Source organism: Ovis canadensis, chromosome 23 (assembly GCF_042477335.2).
Source record: "Ovis canadensis isolate MfBH-ARS-UI-01 breed Bighorn chromosome 23, ARS-UI_OviCan_v2, whole genome shotgun sequence".
In the NCBI taxonomy this organism is placed as follows: Eukaryota; Metazoa; Chordata; class Mammalia; order Artiodactyla; family Bovidae; genus Ovis; species Ovis canadensis.
In genome coordinates, this window is record NC_091267.1 from 60,524,238 (window position 1) to 60,542,522 (window position 18,285).

Sequence of the window (18,285 nt, forward strand, 5' to 3'; positions counted from 1 at the left end):
AAAAATTCATGTAAAAATAAAAAATTGCATACTGACTTGTCAGGTAGTTTAAAAAGACATTTCATTATTATACATTATACTGTATATGGACAGAAATAAAATACTGATATTATCCAATAATGATGATTGAATTAAACACTGGCTAAAGAGACATATGGCTATATAAATCTTATTGGATGTTATATTGTTTTAGATTACTACAGTATTCATACTGTCTTACAGCACATACATTTCCTCTTTTTTATTGAAAGTAACTTGAGAGCAGGGACTGGTATTGATTCTATCTCTGAATCTCTAGAGCTTGGAGAAATAGCTAGCATACAGTAGGTGTTGAAAGACGCTTGCTCCTTGGAAAAAAGTTATGACCAACCCAGACAGCTTATTAAAAAGCAGAGATATTACTTTGCCAACAAAGGTCCGTCTAGTCAAAGCTATGGTACTTCTACCAGTCATGTATGGATGTGAGAGTTGGACTATAAAGAATGCTGAGTGCCGAAGAATTGATGCTTTTGAACTGTGGTGTTGGAGAAGACTCCTGAGAGTCCCTTGGACTGCAAGGAGATCCAACCAGACCATCCTAAAGGAAATCAGTCCTGAATATTCATTGGAAGGACTGATGCTACAGCTGAAACTCCAATACTTTGGCCACCTGATGCAAAGAACTGACTCATCTGAAAAGACTTAGATGCTGGGAAAGATTGAAGTTGGGAAGAGAAGGGGATGACAGAGGATGAGATAGTTGGATGGCATCACTGACTCAATGCACCTGAGTTTGAGCACGCTCTGGGAGTTAGTGATGGACAGGGAAGCCTGGCGTGCTGCAGTTCATGGGGGTCACAAAGAGTTGGACATGACTGAGCGACTGAACTGAACAGCAGGTGTTCGGAAATATTTGGGGAGTAATTGAGTAAATAAACAAATGAATGGTATCATGTACATGTGGAAGTTAACAGTTGTTACATGGGGAAAAATAACTCCATTCACCAGCAAGGTGTTCTGGATAAAGCAGTCTATTGCTACCTCTCCAAAGCACTTCATCACAAGGCTTCATAAATTTTTTGGTTCATCTGGATTTTTGACACTTTGCTAAATGAATGGATTCTTGGAGTTTGATCTTAAGTAAGTCCCTTAATACCAAAACAGGCCAACGGGGGCCTCCTAAGTAGCTCAGTGGTCAAGAATCCACCTGCCCGTGCCGGAGATGCAAGAGATGCAGGCTTGATCCCTGGGTCAGGAAGAGCCCTTGGAGGAGGAAATGGCAACCCACTCCAGTATGTCTTGCCTGAAAAATTTTATGGACAGAGGAGCGTGGTGAGCTGCAGCCCATATGGTTGCAGAGTTGGACATGACTGAGCAAATAAACATGCGCACATAGGTCAACTGAGTGACCATTTTGGGATTTTCTCCAATGTGCATTCCATTGTGAAGATCATGAGTTGATCTTCCCTGCAAGCATGGACAGCCATAAGTACAGCAAGTCCTACAAAAGCCCAAACTCCCTAACACTTTTGGCAAAGGAACCATGAGGATGAAATTCTTGTGACTCTAAGATAAATTTTTAAAAATATATTCTTCACCCAAACATTTGTTCATTTCAATAATATATTTTCATCCCTTTCATGTCCCACCTGTCTCTCATTCAATACAGGATAATAATAATACGATATAACCTACTACCTACGTGCTTCCCTGAATAATGTGAGAATGAAATTGTAATATGGAAAATCGATGTGGAACAAGTTTCTCTGGGAATCTGTATCAAATTAATTATTGTGAGGTAGGGACTAGTAATAGATCAATAGTATGACTAGGTGTTATTACCAACATAACTATTGACTGTGTTGCCCTGAGTTCCAGGCACTGAGGAATTTTTATGTGATCACAGATCCTGACTTCCTTCCTTTTGGCATTCCTATTTCCATCTGAACATCAAACAACAGTCTAGTCTGTGGTTTTGATCCACTCTCGCTATCATCCTTGATTCTAATGCCTGTTTTAGAGTTTACTGAACTTAGTAAGTATGGGGAACCAAACCCCTTCCAAGGCCAGGAGGAACTCATATTCAAATGGAACCAGTCCAGTCATGAAAATTGGAGGAAGGCAAAGAAGAGAAATTCAGTTTTTAACAAATCTACAGAGACTATTCATGCATATGGAATCAAGAAGAGATAATTCAGTAAAGAAATCAATATGTTCTAATACATTTAGATTTTTAACGGGTATACACATTTGTTGAAATGTTGATTTAAAATTTTTATAAGAATTATGAATACTAGCTATTAGGTACAAGGTAGGAAATTAAAGTTCCAAAAAGATGATTTCAGATTGTGAAACTTGGATCTTCTCATTAAATCTATGAAAACTATTTTAACAATTTAAACATCAAATTATACCACAATTTTGTACAAATTATTGATACCTCTTTAAAAACTATGTATATTTTAATCTTTTATAGAACATTTATAAAATTTTATTTTTATTTTCTTTAAAGCTTGTACCCAGAGTTAGAGCTTAGATGCAAAGAGACTTCTAATGAGTCATGCTTTAGCAAAATGAAGTCTGATGTGAATTATTCCCTAACTGTGTTATCTTATATTAAATATAGTCTAATTTGAACTTTAAAATCACCAATAGCTAACTCCAAAATAAAAACCTCCAAACTTAGGATAAACAACCTTAAAATTAAGCATATACATTACAAAGTACTAATTTTAACAAGCAACATGAAATTAAAACTTGTCTTAAGTAAATGAAAAGTGGGATCCCTATTCTGTCTCTGAGTGGGTTATACATTATTTCGAAAACATAAGTCATTGCTATATGCAAGTTTTCTTATCTTATTAGACTTCGAGCTTCATGGGGATGCTCAAAGATAGGGCTGCATATAAAATAAAATAAAAACAGATAAAAATTCCCCCCAAATTAACTTGACAGTGCCACTAGGATGTGACACTGCTTTTAAACTCTTTCCAAGCTGTGTCTATTTTGGTTAGAGAGGAATGGGAATTCTCTTAAGTGCTCACTGGTTGTACAACACCGACCTAGCAAAGGTCTCCATCCACGTCAGCTATTGAAACAGCTCGATTAATTTGTATTCACTGGGATACATATAGACTCCCATCAGTGGTTTCCAGGCATGGGAGAAATTGGGCTACTTTAAAATTTATTTTTAGCTATACAGAGCTGCTAAATATCATTTGATCTGAGGTTGAGGAATGTTTCCAAAATTGTTTTTTTATATTCATGAATGTGTTGTTTCCAGTGGCTATTAATTTCTACACATATCAAACAAAGAAAAGCAATTGACTATCCAGAAATGTCTGGGAAATGGCTAGATATTAGAGAATCAATCGAATAGAATTATAAACCCTTGTGTGTGTGTGTGTGTGTGTGTGTGTGTGTGTGTGTGTGTGTGTGTGTGCAAACCCATCAGAAATGCCTTGGTAGCAATCCTCTCCATTTCAAGCCTCAATTTTGTCAAATATCACACTTAGGGAAAAGGTAGTTTCTGGGCAAAAATCACTGCTTTTGACTTTATGTGTGCACTTTAGATTATCACAGAAAAATCCACATTTAAAAACTTCATCATGTTAGACACAGAGCAAATTCATTCGTGAAAGGTGATTAAAAAAATTTTTTTAAAGGGCTATACTTTAGTGTGAAAGTGATAAGAAAAACACTTAAAATGTGCTAACAACCAGGTAAAATCACAAGGCACAAAAGCCAGCATTGTGAATTTTATGGAGACTTGATGTGGCCAAAGACATACCACTAAATTATTCTTAGTAACTCCTTAGCATAGTCAACCCAAACTGGATGTTGATTGATATTTATATAAAATATTCAGGGAATAATTTGGAAATATCTCATAATATATACAGCTTTCTTCCTATGATATATAAAGGGTTTTTTTTTTCATTAAAATAGGTGTTTTTGCCTTTTCCCATTTAAAGTATTGAGAAGTTTCCTTTATGAGAAAGTAAAAACAAAGGTTTGGAGACCTTTTCCATTGTACTTTGCTGTTATATAAGATTTCTTTAAGATCCTATTTTCTTTATTTCTGCTCCCCATACCACTCTTTTTCCTTCTCCCTCACTTCCTAGCTTGCTCTCTCTGTCTCATTTGACAGGCAAATTTGCAGACATTGCCGCAGGATAACAACCTCGTTTGACAGTCAATTAACCGTGAATAGTCAAAGCCAAGGCAGTTTGCATTACATAAATGGAAAATTAGATTCCTTTTTCCCAAGAAACAAAACCCTCTCCTTAAGACACTGCAATAGACAACTTAGTATCAAAACTTCTAATCACGTCTTTCCCAAACCCCTTGGAGACATTTAGCAATCAGTAAAAGGTGGTTTCATTTAATTTGTATAATGTAATTTTTGTAAATGTATTATACATTTTGTGTAGAGATCATTATCATGGAGATAATATAAATGTTGGCATAGATGTCATAAAACACCTTTAATGTCTTTCTGACAGATATTAAAAGCAATAAGCTGTGATCCTTTTTAATGGAAGGTTTCTAAGAGAACATTTCAATTATTGTCATTTTATGCTTTTCCAGCCTGTTTCATTGTGTAACCTGATATATTTCTGAATTTTCTTCTGAAATATGCCCAGCAATTAATAATCTTATTGCTATTAATGTCACTGCTTTCCCATTTGTGTTTTTCTTAGTTATATCTACTAGGAATTGATTTTTTTAATCTTTACCCTTGTACTAAATATTCAGTCTTTTGATTATGAATTTCAACCCTTCTCTCTGTCATCTGACTATTCCTTCCTTCTATTTGTCCCAGCCTACCTGATCTTTCTCTCCAAAAATCTCCCGAAGCATCAGAGTCCGTGATGAAAAAGCTATGCTCCTTGTTCTTATCTAGAATCAAACAAAACACAAAATCTACAAGTGATCTGTATAGACAAGTGGGAAACAAAGATATCCAAAAATTTTAACATGTATTTGTGTATGTTTTGAGTACTGACACCATTTAAATGCAAAGAGATATGTTGAGATTGGGGACAACAGTGCTGTTATTTGAAAAATTGTCATCCCTTGGAAACTACAGAAATGCAGCTCTTTAAAATATAAACTGTGATATTTAAAAAACCCCATAAAATTCAGTGGATGAAAACCCACAGAATGGTGGTGTGAGCAGGAAATGCTGGGTATAAGTCTCACAGAAATGATTAAATACAGGAAAGAAAACAGGGAGGTTATTTTCTTTTACCTGAAAAGTTGTTGTCGTCCTTTGTAGATAAAATAACTTGATTATTCTCCTTAGTTTTCTGATTCTGTATGGAGAAGAATTAGACACACAAATCAATGCCTGGATGAAACCATATGCTAATGTCAACAGTCAGCAGGAAGAAGCATCAATAAAAGTGACTCCGTGGAGCCTCAGGAGACTTCATTTTTTTTTGATGATTATCTTCTTTGAATAGTTATTGTGTTTAAATACAAGTGTATGACTCCATGTACCTGCCCTATCCTTTACGAAGTAGTATGTTAAACATGCACCTACTATAGACTCTGTAAAGCAACATGCCACGTTATTTGCCATATCTACACTGAGTTAGCACAGAGTCACTGGACTTTCAAGTCCTTGAGAGTGCTTTCTATGCACGCTTGAGTGAACACTGAATGCTGAGCCACTTAAATTTTACTTTGGTCTTTAGGGGTCCTGGGTAGCACTTTCTCTGAGTGGAGACTGGTTTGGGAGAAGCCAGTCTTGTTAAAGAGTCTGTCTTTTGTTTTACTGGACACAATATCTTACAGACATGTTCATTCTGGCTAGAGCTCTGGGGTTCAAGCAGCCATTAAAACAGTTCAAACGAAACTGAATCTAACTTTTGAAGTCAAGGTATTTTTGATCTTTTGGGGTCCGGGTTGGGGGAGGCACTGAATTATAGAGAAGAAAAATAATAGGATTATTCAGACTGCACCAGTTTGTGGCCCCACTGCTTTTGGGGGAACAGCTGTGCTCAGGGGGGCGCCCCGGCTTGGGCAAAGGAGACCGGTAGACTAGAAGAAGGACTTGGTCAACTTAGGGGGTCTTTCCCAACTTCTACAAGCAGCCAACTTGAACACAGGAGGGAAAAAGAGGCCCCAAGGCCTTCCAGAGGCTTTGAAAGAGAGAGACCAGAAACCACATTTTATGGAGGACCCTTGGTAGGAAAGAAGCCCTTCCAAACACACTGAATATTTCATTTCTGTGGGGAAATCTGGTGATTCATCTTTCCTGCGCATATGTAACCGATTCCGCCTAAAGGTGCATTTAAATAATAATAATTAGCTAGAAGGAGCCTAAAGGGGATATTTACATCTTTGTAGGAGGGCTGCTCCTCCAGTGATGGATGGTGGACCGGGCTGCCGGGGCTGCTGCCGAGGCCGCCGCTCTGTGTCTGCGAGGCCAGCGGCGGGGGCGGCGGTGGGGGCAGGTCCGGGCCGCCGGGGTCGCCCAGTTTCCCGTCCTCCTGCAGCAGCCGCGAGGAGCTCAGCGCCAGCGGGAAAGCGCCCGCGGCGGCCGGCGGGCGGTCCCGGCTGCTCCCCTTCTCCGACAGCCCTCTGCCCTGGAGGAACCGGCCGCCGCCGACCAAGGGGTCCGCTAGCAGGACCCCCGTCTCCTCGTCTTCCTCCTCGTCGTCCTCGGGCTCTCGACCTTCGTCCTCCTCCTCCTCGCCCTCGGGGGGCTTGTGGCCCTCCACGTCTACCTCCTGCTCCTCTTCCTCGTCGTCCTCGTCCTCGGAGCTGTCCTCGCTGGGGTAGCTGCAGCTGGTGCCACCGGGGGACAGGAGACCTCGGGGGTGCGGCTGCGGGGCCAGCGGCGGGGGTGGCGGGGGCGGCGGCGGCGGGGCCGCGTGGTGGCGCTCCGAGCCCGGCTCGTCGGGCTGCGGGGGCAGCAGCAGCAGCGGCGGCGACGGCGGCTGCGGGGGGTGGTGGTGGTGGTGGTGGTGGTGGTGCTGGTGCGGGGGGTGGTGGTGGTGGTGGTGATGATGCGCTGGGGCCGAGTGCGGCGCGCCCGCGGACGCCCCGTGCAGCTTGGCCAGGCTCTCCGCGTCGTCCTTGCCGCCCACCGGCCGGAAGGCGCTCGAGTGGTGGTAGCTGCCTCCGCCGGCTTTGCGCCCCTCCAGGAGGTGAGGGTGGGGGGCCGCAGGCCCTCGGGCGCCCGCGGGGCCCGCTCCGGCGGCCCCGGTCACCGAGCCCGGGTCGGCCGGGGGCGTGGAGCCCGCACTGCAGTCCCCGCCGCCGCCGCCCGGGGGCGACTCGAAGAGCGCGTCGCGGGCCCCCGCGCCGCCCGCAGGAGGCGGCTGGCCGGAGCCCGGGCCGTTGGCCACGACCGGAGGGGGCTGACCCGGCGGGGGCGCCGCTTCGGCGCCCGCGCCCGCGCCCGCGCCGCCGGGCTCGGCCAGGTCCAGGAAGGCCTGGCGCAGCAGGGCCGGGCTTTCCCCCAGCGCGCAGCCGAGCGCCGAGGGCGGCTGCGGCGGGGGCTGTAGGTACGTGGGCACCGGAAGTCCGCCCGGGGTCCGTGGAGGCCAGAACATGCAGAAGGGCGGGTAGAAGGCGTCCTTGCGGCCCGCCGGCCAAAAGAGGCCCGACAGGCCCGCCTTGGGCGCCGCGGCCGCGCCGCCCGCACCCCCCAGGGCCTCGGCCGCGGCGCCCGCGTCCTCCTTTTTGTGGCACAAGCCGAAGGCGGCGGCGGCGGCTGGGAAGGTGTAAGGATGCGGGAAGAGGCCCCCGCAGCCCGGGAACTTCTGCAGCACGCCCCCGAACGAGCCCTTGCTGGGCACCGGGATGACCGGATAGCTGCGCGGCCCTTTGGCGCCGGCCGCCGCGCCCGCGCCGGTCACGCAACCGCCCCCGGCGCCGCCCCCGGCCGCCCCGGCGCCACCCGAGGCGGCGGCCACCGAGAGGCTGGCGGCGGCGGCGGCCGAGAGGCTGGCGGCGGCCACGACGGCCGCCTCCTGCAGCGAGTCGTCGTCGTCCTCGAAGCGCGGCCGCTTGTGATGCGGCGCGTGCGGCGCGCCGGCCAGCTCGGCCAGAGGCGGCGGCGGCGGCGGCGGGGGCGGCGCCCCCAGCAGGTGCGGGCCCAGGAGCCCCCCGCCCCCGGCCACCGCAGCCGCCGCCGCCACCGCGGCCGCCTTGACTGAGCTGAGCGGGTGGCAGGCGGGGTGCGTGCCCGGCTGGGGCAGCGCGCGCTTTCGGCTCCCGCCGTTGAACATGGCCTTGACGTCCTCCCAGGCGAAGACGAGCTCGTCCTGGGGGCTCTTGTCCGTGAGCTTGAGATGACGGCGCCACGAGTTGAAGTTGGCTGCGTCCGGCTGCGTGTACTTGGCGTCGGGCGTGCGGTGGGAGTGGAAGATGAACTTGTTGGGCGAGAAGTACATGTTGCAGTAGCTGCATTTGATGCACTTGGCGCGCGAGCTGTTGTAGCGCGCGGGGATGAAGCTGCCGCGGCAACCCCAGGCGCACTCGTGCGAAACATCGAAGGCGAAGTTGTCGGGCAGCTTGGGCGGCCTGTTTTCGCCTAGAAACGACTTGCACAAGCGCTCAGCCTCGCGCTTGGTGATCATGCCGCAGCGGCGCGAGGAGATGGGCATGGCCCCGGCGCGCCGCAGGATCTCCAGCTGCACCGGCGTGCACTGCACGCACGTGATGCCCAGCGCCACGCGGCGGTTGTGGATCTCGTTGTAGCTGAAGCTCTTGAGGAGAGTGTTGGAGATCTGTGCGAGGCATAGGCGCTCCTGCCCGTCGATCACCAGCGACACGATGGGAATGCCATAGAGGATCACCTGGCCCACCTGGTTGGGTTTCAGGTTGGCGTGCCCGGGTCGCGGCTGGCTCAGCGCGTCGGGCTGGAAGGCGCTCGACGGCGACGCCAGCAAGATGTCGTTGGGCCCCGGCAGCGGGCTGGAAGCCATCTCCTCCGCCGGGGAAGCCCGGGCCGAGCCCTCCGGGTCAGCCTTGGAGACTGGAAGGGAAAGGAGAAAGCGTTGGCTAGAGCCTTTTTAGATTACCAGAGGGGTGGGTTGTGCGGCTAACTGAAGAATTATCATAATAACTTCCTTCGGTTAAGATATAATTATCACTGGGCAAGGGGACCAAGTTTCGGACACAGGGAAGTTCTCTCAAATTTCTTCAGGTGATCCTTTGGAAACGCGGGGATTTGGAAGTACTTCAGTTCTAAATATCCCACGTAAATTTTTTAAAAAGTCACTTCCTAAGGAACTCAAGACCTTATCCCGCATTTATGGAAGCCATTAGAATAAAATTGCATGCCTGTTAGAAATTAGGAAGTAATGATGACAGTTGTAACTAGGACAGGTTACAGAAGGTATGGAAAACTGAGGCTTGGCCATTGAAGCCCAAATTGTAAACGAGAGCCCATTCACATTTGCTTGAAAATAGATTGATTTTGGTTAAAACAATAAACCCAAGCTTTTAAAAAAGCAATGTTTGTGGTATCTGTGGTTTCCTTGGGGGAAATTCACTGCTGGTTGAGGCATAGCTCATTAAAGCAAACGAAAGCCCTTCTCCCTGATCTCTGCCATTAGATATTTTGATACTTCAGTTAGAAATTTTTGGGGAAAAATGTACAGAGCTATATGCAAGATTACATCAAAATAGGTGTTTCAAGTTTTCTAAAAGCTGCTTGCTAAATTGAGTGGTTCTGGCTCTAATAGGTTGATTAAAAAAATGAAGTTGTAGACTTGAAAATATTCAGATACTGTTTTCCTGTCATTTCCATGACAATGAGCAAATAAGTACAGGCGAGAGTGTTAAGCCCAGAAACAGTGCAAAGAAACGGAACAGCTCTTGGGGATCCTTACTGGTGGGCTTTAAAAGGCAAATTTAGTTGTAAGGTGAACCACTTTCTGTGACATTTCTTTTTCTGATTTGTGTAGATATCTCTTCACCTTATAGGGGGAATAAGTGCCCCACAGTAGGGATAAACCTTGGCCTTGATAATCTGTGGGAGCGCTGAAAGTGGAAGCCCGGAGTTGGGCCTGTGGTGAAATTCCTGTCATCTCTGGTCAGTGGGGTACTTAATGGGGGAAAACAGCCAGTAAATTGAAAATACACCAAAAGCAAGCGAAAGAAACCTTTGTGATGACACTAAGTCAAAGCAAGCAAAGTGGCTCATTCCCTGAGAAACCAACAGTGACCTTTGCACAGCTTCTTGTCCAGGGCAGCTGCTAAGAGTATGGTTTGCCCTGGAAAATCACCAGTGGCAGTGGCATCACCACCCTCCCCCAAGTACGCTGGAGTTTGTTACTATAGAGATTTCCCTGAATACACTAGCATACCCCTTTACCCAGATGGTCATATCCTTGTCCTCTCTGGGTTCCTGTAACTTCTATCCTGACAACCTTCGCCCTTCTGACCCCTGGATCCTCAGTTCTCATTACATTCCGTGGCCTCCAGGAAGGTTGAACAAATGCGATCAAAGAGAGGAAAGCTGGGCTTGTTGTCACTTTGGATGGATCAGTATTTCCAGGGGACAGGGCGATAAATGGCACCGTGATACCTGGGCCTGAAATAACCAATCCTAGCTTTGCCAAATGGTCCTTCAGTGCTCATCCCCGCTCCCCAAACAAGATTCTCATCTTATTAGACCCTGGGATAATAGCAACTCTCGCTCCGGAGCGATGTGTTCAGCGGGCCTGGCCCTATCGGAGAGCTGCTCTACGTTAGAGACCCGCCGCCTCCGCAGCGCTGCCCCGGCAGACGTGTGTCCGACTGGGGGTGTTCCAATTTCACCCCAAGCGCTCCCAGAAACTCCTGTCAGAGCAGAGACACAAATAAGAGGCTTTAGGTAGGGAGATTTTTTTTTTTTTACGTGAGTGAGGGAAGAAGAGACAATTAAAAGTTAGTTTATCCGAGGAAGCTGTCGAACTTCCTTATCCGATTTACGAGCCAGTGACCCCCAGCTAAACTCCCCTGGCTCCCAAACCAATCACCACCGAAGCCCTCCGCTGCCCCTCAACCTCACCAGGAAAATCCCACCGCTGGGGATCCCAAATCATGGACCGCGAGCTGTGCGCCAACTGGGGGCCGACTGGTTCCGGCAGTACCTGGTAACCCCTAGCAGTCTTTACTCGCGTGGCTGCGGGCCCATCTTCCGAGGTCGCTCGGAGGCGAAGCATCCAAGCGAGTCCTCGAATCCAGCGGGCGGGACTTCGGAGGGCTCCGCGTGCAGATGCTGGCGCTCGTCGGCGCTAACGGCGCTGGTACCCCGGCCGGCTGAGAAGGACCGCCCGAATTGCGGCGGGGCGTCCCCTCGACCGTAGAAAGTGTGGGCGCGCGGAACCCGCAGCAGGCGAGCCCCAGGTGGAGCGCAGTCTGACAGCGCCTTTCTCTGTCTCTGAACTCGTGTCGGACCGAGGGGACGCCACCCAGCGGGCAAGGTGACGTCACCGTCTCCCTGACACTCCACATTAAAGGGCTGGCATGTTACAGGGAGGGAGGAGGGAGAGCGAAAGGCAGAGCGAGCAGATCCTTTCTCAGCAGGCACGAAAGCTCACACCTAAACCCACCCGCAATCGACAACCACCTCTCCAACCCAGAGCAAGCGCAGCCGCGGTGCTGGAGCTGCAGATCTGATTCAGCCGTAGAGAGCCCTGTAGTGTGCGTGCATCTCGGGGACCTGGATCCCGGAGGCCCCGGATTCTAGAAGGACGCCTCTAAATTGACTGTATCCCTGCCTGTTATCGTCTCCTCCCCTCATTTCTCTGAGCCACCCTGCTTTGCGAATGCTCCCTGGGGTACGCTGCGCAAATCTGTAGCCTCACTGTGTCTCCGAAGATAAGAGGAACCGCACTTAGCCCGAGAATAGAATAGTTTCAGCGGTCCACTGAAACACTGGGCAATGAGAAAAGCCGAGGAGGAAGAGAGTTTCTGAGTAGCGTGCCCAACCTAAAAACTTGGAAGGAAGCATGGAGAATGTCTTCACTTTGGAATATACGTTTGCCCCCTTTTTAGGACAAGATGCAGAGCCGCATTCTCTATTTTGGAAAGTGCGATTGAGTGAGGACCCCAATGAGAGCACGTGTGCACTCATCAATCAACTTCATTCAGAATAGTTCTCTAACCCATTTTGTAAAAGCCATGCAGGCTACCTCAGCACAAGGAAAAGCTGAGACATGAAAGCAAGGAGGGCCCCAACCTTGACCTGCTCTTATGCAAGTTGGGGATGCTCCCAGGGAAGTAAATTCTCAGGGAATTATGTAGAAGCAAGCTCTTTTAAGAAAAGGAAACAACAACAACAATGATGATGATGGGAAAGGACCATTTCCCATAACTTTCACAAAGAAAAGCATACATACAATATAGTGGGGTGTCAGTGTATCACTTCCTAATGGATCAGCTATTAGGAGTCAAAATGACCACTTCTCCTTTATCAGAAAGGGATAAAATTGCCTATTTAGAGGACATTCTAAGAAGAATACCTACAGGGAGTGTGACTGGGAGATCTTTTAAGTTTTTCCTCTACTATCAGAGCCAAATTTTCAGTTGCCGCCTGGTAAAACACACAGGCTTAGAGTTGGGTAGTCACACCGTGGAAATGGTTGAAAAAACAACCTCCACTAACCTGGAAGCCCGGCAGGACTGCCTCAGAGCATCAACAGACCATCACTAAATTTGAGCATGAATGTGTGAAAGCACTTCATTAAAGGTCAGTAACACAAAAGAGTCAGTTGAACAAAAAGTGAGGGATACAGGGATTGTGGCTATTTTAAATGAATATGCAGAAAACAGTTTCAGAGCCACAAAATTGTAACGTTTGTTCGAGCATGTTTCAAATGGCTGTGAAGTAATATTTCACCCAAATTCTAGTTTCTGAAGACATTATGGGCACAAATTGGGCTCTGTCCTAAGGGGCTGAAATCAACTGAATGCTCCCTAAATGCCCTCCGAGCCTCCTATCCTAAAAGAAGGAAAACTCACAGGGTGCCTGCCTAGCTCATTTGCCAAAAGAGCATCATTTGCATTCACAAATCCATTTCTGTGGAAAGCTGAAGGCTGCCCACCCACCTGCTCTTCTGAAGTTTCCAGGGCCTTGGCCTGATTCTGCCTCCTCTCTGAGATCAGATGATGGTTTAGTCACTAAGTTGTGTCTGACTCTTGTGACCTCATGGACTGTAGGCTGTCAGGCTCCTCTGTTCATAGGGTTTTCCAGGCATGAATACTGGAGTGGGTTGCCGTTTCCTTCTCTAGGGGATCTTCCTGACCCAGGGATCGAACCCCGATCTCCTGCGCTGCAGGCAGATTCTTTACTGACTGAGCTATCAGAGAAGCCCCTGAGGCCTGAGGTCAGGTCTGAGGTCTGAGGTCAGGGGTTAGCACAAAAGGAGGGCTCGGCTTCCTCACACTTCCTAGAACCCGGGCTACTAGAAAGAAAGCCTGAACTGCATGGAAAGAAAGCCGGGAAATGGGACAAATTTTAAGACCAAAAATGGGAAGCAATGAAAAGCCTGTCTTCTCATTAATGTACCACAGGGAGATGTGTGGTCACTGCCAAGCAGGAAGAATCACAGGATCTTCCCTTTTGGTTTGCTGTTCCCATTTGTGTCCCCAAAGGCTCCTTGTCCTCTACAGATCCCTATTTTAAGAAAAAAAAATTTTTTTTGAAGAGAGAAATGGGATGAATCATTGCCTTTCCTCCCACCTTTGGTACTCTGAGGACTGAATCCACATCTGAGTGGTACCAGTAGCCACCCCCTTACATCATCTTTCAACATAAACATTTATACTTTACCTTGGTGGCTTACTGGCCATACAAACCTGAGATTTTTTTTTTTTTAATGCAAAGAAGTTTCACTGGAAAGAGAAATGTATGATGTTAAGTACTTTTGCACCAATAATTCTAAAAATAGCATGGCATTTTATTACCCCAGCGAGTCTAGGGTGTCTGTTTGACCTGTCAGGCCAATCATATTTTTGAAAGATTAAGGTGGAGAACTGTTATTCAAAGCTAGACGCCATGCTCCAGCAAATCCTCACCAGTCTGGAGCTGGACTTCGGAATTACAGCCTGATTATACGTTTTGAGATGGTGAGCAACTTTCTGCCACTCACTATCTCTCTGATTCTTTGCTGTCTCCTAAGCTTGAACAGGCTTCCTGATGGTTTTCCACTGCCTTTCCATTTTCTTCTTCCAGACCAGGGGCGCCTGATCCTTGTCAGTCCCTGTCCTGGCCCCTGAGAGCTTGGCAAGCTCAGGGAGGAGCAGGCGGTGGCTGGAGGCAGCGGGTAGGGGCCGAGTTAATCAATGCTTTCCTATTCTAGCTGACATGCATTTTACACGTCGGGACTCTCCTCAGCAGGCTAATTGATTCAAATTGTTTTATTGGTTAAACTGGTGTCACCCGTTTGCATGATCTATCACCGCACGGAGGAGAGCATTTCCACTCTCATCTCCGTTCTGGGCGGCTGCGGTTTACCCAGGCCAGGGACAGGTAAAGGAGCCCAGACACCGGACCCAAAGGAAAACCACAAACCGAGCTGGCTGCCTCTGAACTGGAGAAGCGACTCCTCGATGCAGGTGCACGTAGCGAGGCGCGGCTGCGTGGATGAAGGTTTCCAGCTTCAGAATTTAACAATCGGTTGAAGCGAACCCACACCTGACCGGGGCTTCCTCCACCTTGGAAGCTGACTATTTCCCAGAGGCGCCATGTGATCTCTGGGGTCTGAGTCGAAGGCCAAAACAGAGGAGCTGTCCGCGGTGCTGACGCGGTGCAGCGCTTCGAGGCGTAGCAGATCCTACCGCGTTCAACGCCCTCCCGGAAGAAGCCTCCCAGCCTATAATCACTGGAGCCCTTATATTGGGCTCTGGGCTCCAGCATGGCCTTGCAGACTTAAGAGACAGGCAAGAGACGACACAGAACCGCACCCCCCACACACACTTCTGCCACACCTGCTCCATCTCAAAGGACTCCATCTCCAGCCATTCCCCATCCCCACGTCTGTTTTGCATTGACCCGAAAGGAAGATAAAGGCCTTAATATAAATTCACTAAAATCAGAAACAACAGATATCCCCTCTCTTTCTACTCCCAGCCTCGGTACTGGAGAGCCCATGACAGTACAGATCAAAGAAACAGCCTCTCTCTCTCTCACTCATTCCCTCTTATCCCATTCTCAGCAGAAATATTACTGCTTCTGTGTCCCTGCAAGAAGTGTCCTTGGAATGGATGTTTCTGCATCAGGTAAGGCAAGAAATGGTTTCCTGCTAGTTCCAAGTCTGCAAAAGGAGACCTGCAAGGCCCAGAACGAAACCAGAAGACTAGCAGAACTAGCAGAGATGGAAGAATTCTTGTGTATCAGAAACTAGAGGCAATTCAGTTAGATTGAAACTGGGTACAAATTTCTCCTCAATCACTTACTAGCTGTGGAACTCTGCTTTGATACTTAACCTCCCTAAACCCCAGTTTCTTCATCTGCAAAATGAAGAGATTGATATGTAACCCACAGGGGTGTTGTGAGGATTAAATAAGATAATATATGTAAAATGCTTGGCACAAAGTAGTCACTTAATATATGCTAGCTTTAAAAGCACTTTCCTTGGAGAATGGAGACAAGGGTTAGGCCTGAACAGTTCCAAGATATGTTTGGAGTCTTTAATAGCTCCAGAATAAAAGATTTCAAAGGCATTTTAGTTTCATGGTGAGCATAGAGGGAACCAGGTTCCCTGGAGGAACCTTAGTTCTTTTCATTAAAATTTTATCCTGCCCCCTAATTGGTCTAGTGTTTATTTTGTATACAGGTGGCCAGAACCTTAGCTTCTATTTGTTCAACCCATTTAAAATAAGTTGATAATAAAAATTAGCAGTGGTAATTGCTGTAATGATAATAATTGCTGATAGTCCTTAGTTCCCCCTTTCTACCCAAAAGAGCTTTCTGCAACCTAGAAAGCTGAGCTTAGACTCCCTGGTTTTTCCTCCATTGCTTTGGCTGGAATTACATGAAGGAAACAAAGGACCAGGAGCAAACCAAAACTCATCCATTATGGAAGTCATAGAAGATATGAGAAAATCCTCTGAGCCTTCTCTAAAATACTGTTCATAAACAGGAACCCTTTTCCTGGGGCCAGAGTATCTGAAGAGAAGTACAATGAGAGCACAAACCTAAAAATCTAAATCAGAATAGAGGAAAGGAAGAGAAAATGAATACATTTTGCACTGTATCCCAGCCCCAGTGATTCCTTCAGCTCCTCATGCAGCAACGACTATGGGAATCAGTGAGATTCTTTCTTATCTTTCAAGCAAACCTTTATAAGAAATAAAGACAGTAGGAGAAGGAACCAATGTTTAATTTCCCTTAAAACATTCTCCCAAGAAAACTTGCCCTTGGGTGAGTGGCAGAAAGAGCGGTTACACCACCAGTTCACAGAGGCCAAGGACTAATGGAAATATTTGCTACTGGACTTTCTTCTTTATAAAAAGGAATTCACATTTCTCCATAAGCCCTCACAAGCTTGTAAATACAGCAAAGTACACACAAGCGCACATAGTTTACATGAAGTAGTAAAATCCAGAATGGAACATGAACTTGGTATACTGGGTGGTTACTTAGCAAATATTAGTGGACCAAGATAAAATGCAAAGGAACACAAAATACCTGAGGACACATGTAAGGCTACAGATGCATGCTCCCTGAACATACCTAGGAGTGTGCATCAAAGAGGAACATTGGCACAAGGAATAGCCCACTAGGCTCTCACCCTTCCTTCTCTTCTCCTTTCTCTTTTTCTGTGCATGCATACACATATGTGCCTGCCCCCTCCACCTCCCTCCTCCCCATGTTGGGAAGGAGGGAGTCCTTTGAAATGGAGGTGGTCCCAGCTGGAAAACCCCAGAGCTCATTTAGATCACATCACTTCAGGCTTTTGTCTCTGCTCCTGAATAACCTAGGCCGCTACAACAAAAGGATAGGCATCTACATGGAGTTTTCATTGGCAAAGATGCATCTCAAAGATGCTGCTATAATCATGAATAACAAGGCAAGATGCTTGCTTTTTTTGATTGCCACTCCTAAAGAAAGGAGACGAGAAAGGAGAAAAGGAAAAGGAGAAAGTGGAACAAGAAATAAAGACTGTGGGAGAGAAAACTAAGGCGAGTATTTTAGTGGATTTATGCAAAAAGAGTCTAACTGTATGAAGACTTCAACTGCCACCAAGACCAAGAAATGTGGTTTGAGGCTTTAAAAAACAAAAAAACTGGCTCTTTTGTTTCAGGGAAGCAATTTAAGAAGTAACTGAGGCTAAGGATGCAGAACGGGTGTGGAGCAGGATCTTTCATATCTTGAAGAGGGGAGGCAGAGGAATAGGAGTAGGGGGAGGGGCTGTAGACTGTCTGTTGACATGTCACAAGAGAGAAAATGACATAGATATACATTTAACATCTCCCCAGCTGACACTGGTGGAAGGAACATTGGATTTTATTTCCTGGGGAAATGAAGACATTCCCTCCCCTCCATTTCCTGTTCTTTTCCCTCTCACTCCTCCCTATTTGAAAAATTTTTCCTTTGCCATCAAGCTTGATCCCATTAGCTAATACATTATTAAAGTATCATGTGCTCTCAGGCTGCCCAATAAGCTTCATGACTTCAGCTTTCCTCCTGCCTGCAGTTGTTAGCTCAATGGTAGCAAAAGGTGAAATTAGATATTAGCAAAATAAATCCCAGGGTAGAGGGGGTTAGAAATCTGAGTCATTGATTTTTTTTCCCCTGAAAAGAATAGCAAGCACTGAATATTCAGAGAGAATATTGAGAGGAATTTTCTATTTTTGTGTACTTAAAAGTACTTTTTAAGCAAAAAGGCTTTCCCTCTTGAGGTTAAGGGTTCAAAGTGAAAGCAGAGCTAACCAGATCAAAGACAAAATAACCCGTTCCAAAGTTCTGCAAGATGCGTTATGATATCATTGACAAACTCTTAATGTTGGCAAATAATTAAATTTTCCATCTTTTAGAACTGTGTAACCTTGGGTGTCTTAGAAACAAATTGTACAAACAAACCACGGAGATGAGCACTGAGGGTTTCAGAGGAGATATAATGAACCAACTTTAATTACTAACTTGAAATTAAAAATGTAATATACAGATTTAAATTTATTTTCACCTAAATTGTGTATAAAATTATATGGCTTTTGCAGGCTAAGAAATGCTTTGTAACCAGCCATGCTACTAAAAAGTCTGAAGTAGTTTCCAAAACCAAGTTCCCAGACTCACATAGTAATAATGATACATTTATCATTACTGATGACCACCTACTGGGTAATTATTGC

The 18,285-nt window shown here is 46.6% G+C and overlaps 1 protein-coding gene across 1 annotated transcript in view; it reads right to left on the reverse strand.

Annotated features, from left to right (window-relative positions):
- SKOR2 (SKI family transcriptional corepressor 2) overlaps positions 1 to 8,924 on the reverse strand; it is a 34,310-nt gene extending 25,386 nt beyond the window's left edge. Inside the window, exons 1-3 of the mRNA XM_069568489.1 lie at positions 6,327 to 8,924; positions 5,234 to 5,297; positions 4,810 to 4,881 (exon numbers count right to left, since the gene is read on the reverse strand). Coding sequence (XP_069424590.1) covers positions 4,810 to 4,881; positions 5,234 to 5,297; positions 6,327 to 8,924 — 2,734 coding nt within the window. The remainder of the gene's footprint in view (positions 1 to 4,809; positions 4,882 to 5,233; positions 5,298 to 6,326) is intronic.
- Between the last annotated feature and the right edge of the window lie 9,361 nt (positions 8,925 to 18,285).